The sequence below is a fragment of the Notothenia rossii genome (assembly GCF_949606895.1).
Source record: "Notothenia rossii genome assembly, chromosome: 4".
Classification (NCBI taxonomy): domain Eukaryota; kingdom Metazoa; phylum Chordata; class Actinopteri; order Perciformes; family Nototheniidae; genus Notothenia; species Notothenia rossii.
Genome location: NC_136902.1, coordinates 52,415,921 through 52,423,349, shown reverse-complemented (window position 1 = coordinate 52,423,349; position 7,429 = coordinate 52,415,921). Strand labels below are relative to the sequence as shown.

The 7,429-nt window shown below is 42.1% G+C and overlaps 1 protein-coding gene across 1 annotated transcript; it reads left to right on the top strand.

Annotated features, from left to right (window-relative positions):
• Positions 1–1,727: 1,727 nt before the first annotated feature.
• LOC307035545 (E3 SUMO-protein ligase ZBED1-like) lies at positions 1,728–4,643 on the top strand. Its single transcript, XM_079675022.1, has 3 exons — positions 1,728–3,552; positions 3,732–3,918; positions 4,067–4,643. The coding sequence occupies exons 1-3, from the start codon at positions 3,050–3,052 to the stop codon at positions 4,538–4,540; spliced, it is 1,164 nt and encodes a 387-aa protein (XP_079531148.1). The 5' UTR covers positions 1,728–3,049; the 3' UTR covers positions 4,541–4,643.
• The last annotated feature ends 2,786 nt before the right edge of the window (positions 4,644–7,429 follow it).

Genomic DNA, 7,429 nt, shown 5'->3' with positions numbered 1-7,429 from the left:
GAGATCCGTCGATAGGAGGGGGTTGATGTGTATTCACAGGTGTGAAAAGCCCCCACTGTTGCGCCTTATGGCTTGAATCATAAAAAATGATTCAATCACATTAGTATGCATAAAAAGTGACAGGTGGGCCCGCCCCCAAGTCTATTAAAACAAAATGCCGCTTCCATCACATTAGTATGCATAAAAGTGACAGAAGGGCCCGCCCCAATTATGTGATGTCAGAAGACCGAGGGGGTGGAGTGAGATAAAAAAAAAAGAACCCCGTGCAGATAAAAAGCCAGTCATTTCCAATCATCAAGTCATCTTTCCAAAAAGAAAAAATGGCCAAGAGACGCCTCGATATGGGTTTAATCAGCGAGACGCCTGTGACAACTTACCGCCATCCGTCCGGAGCGCCAATCAAGAAACGGATGCAGTATCTGTGCCGGGTTCAAACACCTCCGGTCGAAGATCTTGAAGAAAAATGGCTTCTGGAAAATGAACAGGTTTGGGGATACGTATTCAACTATATGGTGAATGAACTGCATTTCTACAATCTGAAGAATGGAGAAACGTATGGACCCCACAGTGTTAAAGCGACGTTGACCTCAACAGATTGGGCTGTGTTAACTCTGGTGTCTTCTAGAGATCTCCACGCAACCATTGTATCGGAAGAAGTAGTGCATCAAGAAAATACTCTGAAACCAGCGGTGTACAAGATATGTGCAACAAAAAGCAAAGAAACGCAAACAAAAAGCGAGATCAAAGAAGAGTTTTCACCGTTACCCCTCAATGTGGAGGAAGAAGAAGGAAATATCCCCCCGCCGCCAGAAGTGAAAAGAGTCCTGACAAGCACCGTCTGGGAAACTAAAAGCGGACCATCTGGGCGATGGTATTACCGCGCAAGCCGTTTGCTGACGCAGGAGGGAGGGGTTCTCTCTAAAACACAGTGTCCTGCCATCTCTCTCTGTTTCTGCTGATGTGTAAAATATACAAAATAACGTTTTATATACTTACTCTCTTGTTAAAAGGTGATGAAGTTTGTAGCGTAAGCCAGCCATCAGTGTTCTAGTTTTAAGGATTGAAGGATCCAATGTATTTTTAAATGGAATTTTTAGATCTTTTTCTTAACTGTCAATGCTGCAAAGTCATACCTCCACTGTATGATTCTATCCCACATTGAATACTGTTTTAAAAACTGGTCGTTTGCTTGTGCCACACACCTGAAACCCATAGAACAGCTGTTCAAGAGAGCTATCCAGGTGTTTGACAGAAAGCCACAGTCATACCACCACTGTACCATCCTTGAATATGCTGCTCATGCTCTTTCTGCATATCCTGTATTTATTTTTGCTGTATGTATATATATAAATGTCATGTTCTTATATGCTGTATGTGACGGGGCTATAGATGGAAATTAGCTCAGAGCTAAAATCCGGCACATTTACACTTGTAAGCATTATATTTGTTTTAAAGTGTTCATCAATGTGCACTACGGTAGCCCTGAAGAAAATTAAACATTACAATATGTTATCGATGTCCCCATTCCCAGTTTGTTTTGGGAATAATTGCCATGTTTACTATGTTTTTGGTAGCTCTTAACAAAACAGAATTTTTGTAAAAGACTGCGACTCTAAAAGGCAAGTTTGTGATTTTAACACTGTTTCGATGAAACAATACATTATACAATATTACGACTTTTTGCCATATTTTTAACACAATCTTTTTCTTTTTTTTGGTTGTAGGGCTTCAAGATATTTTGCATGTCATGCATAAACACAGTGTCATCTTTTCCTTGAAACTGACGTGCTGCCCGTTTTACAAAACAAGTTATTTTTCTGCTTCTTCAACCTCTGAATTTTCCTCCCCCGTCCCTCTTCCTTCAGCCAGCACAACAAGAATCAAGGTGGATCTGTGAAATGAAACACCTCTTCCCAAAGCGTGACTTCCCTATTGAGAGCATGCGTCTAGGGCAGTAGGGTCCAAACCAATTGGCCAGATATACTAACATGCAGAACGTATGGTATGTTTGAAGTAGTGGTGGGCCGTTATCGGCGTTAACGTGCTGCGTTAACGTGAGACTCTTGTCGGCGATAAAAAAAAATATCGCCGTTAATCTATTCTCAAAGTTGGGTTGGGAGCTGGGTCTATACTACGCAAGCGATGATGACTTTCACCTTGATAATTTAGCGCGGATGTATACCTAGCCGAATTGCACTGTAGGGGGCGAGATCGAGTCTTTGACCTGTGTTTCTTCTACTGTCTATGGATCTGACCCCGGTCAAATCAGCCACATTAAACGTGACATGCTAACATGGATACAGCAGGAATGAAGCCGCGGGGTTTGCTTCAGGGGAAATTTATTTTTAAGAAGCTTCCCGATGGAAACCTCGACAAAAATAAGGTTGTTTGCACCTTGTGCAATGCGGAATTAGTTTACTGTAGGAGTTCATCCAGTCTCAAGTACCACCTAAACGCAAAGCATCCCTTAGCTAATGCGGAAGATGCCGGGCCGAGCACTGATGTAGCGCGGGGGAAGACTCGTCGTCAAACAACTATGTTTGAGTGCAACCGAGGCAAGCCCGTCAGCACAGCTCTATCAGCCAAGCTAACTAGTCTCCTCGCTCAGTGGATTGCCACCAGCTGCAGGCCCATTAGCGTGGTTGAAGATGACGGGCTCGAGCTTGTTCTCCAGGCGGCCACAGGTGACCCATCTTACAAACTACCTGCGAGGCGAACTATCATGAGGAGAATACATGACCAGCACGCAGAAGAGAAAGCTACGAAAGTTGAGAAGATGGTAGAGGCGAGGTCTGTAGCACTGACTGGGGACCATAGGATGTCCGTTAACAACGACAACTACCTCGGCGTTACAGTACACCTCATCGATGCTAGCTGGGAACTTCACTCCTTCGCTTTAGGTATGCTACGTTATGTCATTTTAAATTACATAATTTAATTTCGTAGCCTTTTAATTACCACCACGTTATGTTTGCTTCTTGATAATTGCTAGTTGTTTAATACTAGTAGTGAAATTATTCTAATTTACTTTGTCTGTCCGTTAGGTGTGATGAAAACAGAGGAGCGTCACTTTGCAGAAGCGTGTGCAAGGCAGTTCCTCGACGTTGCTAATCAGTGGGGGATAACTGACAAAATAAGCACTATTGGAACAGATAGCGCTCCTAATATGGTGGCAGCAGGGAGGATACTTCCATTCGAGCACTTGCCCTGTGTTGCGCATGTTGTACAGAGAGCTATTGTAATGTCATTTCGGGAAGGTGGTTTTGATGGTGCACTGGCCAAGTGCCGTAAAGAGGTCGGACATTTCAAACACAGTCCGGCCAACTCAGACGAGCTAAATGTCCAACAATCCTCCCTTGGACAAGTTAAGGAGTCACTCGTGCAAGATGTTCCAACACGTTGGAATTCCACTCTTGAGATGATAAAGCGCGTGAGGCGCAACAGAGACGCACTGCACACAACGCTGTCGCTGCAGAAGCACAACCTGGCCCTCCCAACAAATGCGGATTATGAGAAGTTGGCAAAGCTAGAGAAACTGCTGGAGCCATGCAGGTATGGTCTACAAAGATAGTGTGTTCATGAATTGGCATACAAGTTTTTAAATGTCACTTTGTATGTAAGAAACACCTGCCCTTAAATGTGTAATCTGAGTTAAATTAATCTGTCACTAATAATTTTTTGCTGTGTGTGTGTCTGTCTGTCTGTCTGTCTGTCTGTCTGTCTGTCTGTAGGTACATCACTGAGCTCCTTGGTGGAGATAAGTATGTATCCTGCTCTGTGGTTCTACCTGCCCTGTGCCACCTCCAGCATGCGATGAACATCTCAGATGATGATCCTGCCTATATTGTGCGATTCAAGGCTGCCTTCATCAAGGACCTCAACCAGCGGAGGGAGAAAATAAACCTGGAATGGCTTAAGGTATGTCAGAGTGACCAGAAGATAACTACATTGACTACACCTTAATAGACTGTAAAGCCAGATGAATAAGTCATGAAGAAATATGGAGGTTGGATTTGGAAAGTGACATTTTCATCAATCAATAATTATTATTTTTTATTCATCAAAGGTGGCGACTGCTCTAGATCCACGATGTAAGGACCTCAAGTGCTTGCCCAGAGCAGAGAGGGAGCCAGTGTGGGCAAAGCTAAGTGCGTTGATGAAGGGAGAAGAACCTGCTCTGCAGCCACTCAGGGAGGAGAACCCTGAGCCACCCAAGAAGAAAACAGCCCTGCTACTGATGGGATCCGACTCAGAATCAGATGAGGAGACACCAGAAGATAGTACAGTGGAGAGGTACAAGGTAGAGCCCAGTGCCAGTCTAGATCAGTGTCCACTGAAGTGGTGGTCGGAGCACACTGCTGTCTATGGTAAGATGGCCCAAATTGCCCGTAAATACTTGGGGACTCCTGCCACAACTTTCCCATGCGAGAGACTTTTTTCTTTAGCAGGCCATATTGTGCAGAAGAGGAGAGCTTGTTTGTCACCAGAAAATGTGAACAAACTGGTCTGCCTGAGTGACTGGTGGAAGAAGGAGAAATAGAGCTTTGACTGACACAAAGCTACTGACTGTAAACAGTTCATTACAACCTGTTATATAGGCCTACTGTTCAACTAAAAATAAACAGTTAATAAACACAAGTACATCTCATTGTCATTGATTTATTTTCATCACCAATTATCATAGAACAGCTTTCTCAAGCAGTTTGGATGCATTTTGGAAACTGGAGATGAGCCCCTGGTCTAATGCACCACCTGGCATGAGAAACCCGTTCTCAAAGACTTACTTTTAGTCATTATTTGGGTAGCACACATATTCTGAATGCCTTCGGCAGAATTCAAATGAGCCATTTTAATCTAGATTAATCTAGATTAATTCCAAGAATACAGTGAGATTAATCTAGATTAAAAAATTTTTATCTATGCCCACCACTAGTTTGAAGACTAACCATTTATCCAGTTCAAGCTGTCTTTAAGATGTGACATTGCACTCTGACTATCCCCCGTAAAATCGTGACAAACTATTACTTATTCTTAAATTTGACCTCTTGCTGCTTGGTTGAAAATGACAGATGAAAAAATAACTTTAAAAAAAGACTCAAACAGCGAGGGACATTATACTGGTGAAAAAACTCTCAACAACGATGTTCAGTAAACGATCAATCAAAATCGAAGGATCCAATGTATTTTTAAATGGAGCAGAAATAGAACTAGTCTCCCAGTGCAAGTATCTTGAACAGGGAGTGTCATATTGGACTCGCACTTGACTTTTTAAGAAACATATCCAGAAAGTATCCAATACCATTAAATTCAACTTGCAACATTTTAAACAAATTAGACCTTTTTCTTAACTGTCAATGCTGCAAAGTCATACCTCCACTGTATGATTCTATCCCACATTGAATACTGTTTTACAAACTGGTCGTTTGCTTGTGCCACACACCTGAAACCCATAGAACAGCTGTTCAAGAGAGCTATACAGGTGTTTGATAGAAAGCCACAGTCATACCACCACTGTACCATCCTTGAAAATCACAATTTCTTGAGTTTTTTGACATTTTTATGTCTTTTAAAAGTATGTGTTTTTAAAAAAATAATATTTACATGGGCTGGCCCCCCTCCCCTTGGGGGAATTCATCCACAGAAAACACACTGAACGCAGCACTAGGTCAGAAACCAGAGGAGACTGTGAAGTCCACCACAGACGGACCACCTTTGGACAAAATGTCCTCTCCATTAAAGGCAGCTCATTGTGGAATAGCCCCCCAACTGAGATACGGGATTTTCCCACTCTCAATAGTTTTAAAGGTCAATTTAAAGAATGGTTGAGCAACAAACAGACGTGTAATCACCGCTAAAAAAATGCACTTTAACACAGGGGTATCTCCTCTTGCACTTTATGTAGCGCTTTTATCTTATCTTGCACTTTATATATCATAGCTGCTACATTGTACTGCCATGTGGTAAATGCTTGTATGCTGCTCATCCTCTTTCTGCATATCATGTATTTAATTTTTGCTGTATATATGTTTATAAATGTCATGTTCTTATATGCTGTATGTGACGGGACTACAGATGGAAATTAGCTCAAAGCTAAAATCCGGCTCATTTACACTTGTAAGCATTATTTTTGTTTTAAAGTGTTCATCAATGTGCACTACGGTAGCCCTGAAGAAAATTCAACATTAAAAGATGTTATCGATGTCCCCATTCCCAGTTTGTTTTGGGAATAATTGCGATGTTTACTATGTTTTAGTAGCTCTTAACAAAACAGAATTCTTGTAAAAGACTGCGACTCTAAAAGGCAAGTTTGTGATTTTAACACTGTTTCGATGAAACAATACATTATACAATATTACGACTTTTTGCCATATTTTTTAACACAATATACTTGTACCTTTTTTTTTGTGGTTGTAGGGCTTCAAGATATTTTGCATGTCATGCAAAAACACGGTGTCATCTTTTCCTTGAAACTGACGTGCTGCCCGTTTTACAAAACAAGTTATTTTTCTGCTTCTTCATCCTCTGAATTTTCCTCCCCCCGTCCCTCTTCCTTCAGCCAGCACAACAAGAATCAAGGTGGATCTGTGAAATGAGACACCTCTTCCCAAAGCGTGACTTCCCTATTGAGAGCATGCGTCTAGGGCAGTAGGGTCTAAACCAATTGGCCAGATATACTAACATGCAGAACGTATGGTATGTTTGAAGACTAACCATTTATCCAGTTCAAGCTGTCTTTAAGATGTGACATTGCGCTCTGACTATTCCCCGTAAAATGGTGACAAACTATTACTTATTCTTAAATTTGACCTCTTGCTGCTTGGTTGAAAATGATAGTTGAAAAATAACTTTAAAAAAAAAAGACTCAAACAGCGAGGGACATTATACTGTTGAAAAAAACTCTCAATTCTACAGATGACTCCCCCTCCACTCAACGCAATAAGTCCCTCCCTCCACTCAGCAAAGCATCTAAAACTAAGGACCCCACTAAGACGACAGTTTGAAAACTAGCTATGGATCTGAGAAAAACCAAGTCTCCCCCCGTGAGTTGCAGCCAGGAACAAACTCCTGGACTACCATCTTCACCACCATTCTGGACACCCGAATCTTGCAGTACTACTGCTGCTTATTTTGCTCCTTGGGCCAAGACGTCTCTGTTTATGGCCACAGTGAAATCAGTGTTGGTTGATATTGTGGAGGGGGTGATACATCGGTACAGAGAAGAAATATGCAACGGATGCCGAGTCAGTCACCCCGGCCAGAGGCAACACGATTGTCTGAATGACATGCCCGATTTTTTCTTCAGAAACAATTACAACGCGTTAATGAAAAGACTCTGGCTCACCGACTTCATTACTGAGATCGACCAGACTCTTATTGATAAATAAATTTTCACGGATGATTGGAGGATCCAAGGCGCTTCGGAGGCTTT

What these genes read in the sequence shown, in the direction of transcription:
- LOC307035545 (XM_079675022.1), top strand. Translation starts at nt 3,050, where the DNA reads ATGAAAACAGAGGAGCGTCACTTTGCAGAAGCGTGTGCAAGGCAGTTC. An exon ending in AAACTGCTGGAGCCATGCAG is followed by an intron (nt 3,553 to 3,731) that starts GTATGGTCTACA and finishes GTCTGTCTGTAG; the next exon opens with GTACATCACTGAGCTCCTTG. An exon ending in TAAACCTGGAATGGCTTAAG is followed by an intron (nt 3,919 to 4,066) that starts GTATGTCAGAGT and finishes TATTCATCAAAG; the next exon opens with GTGGCGACTGCTCTAGATCC.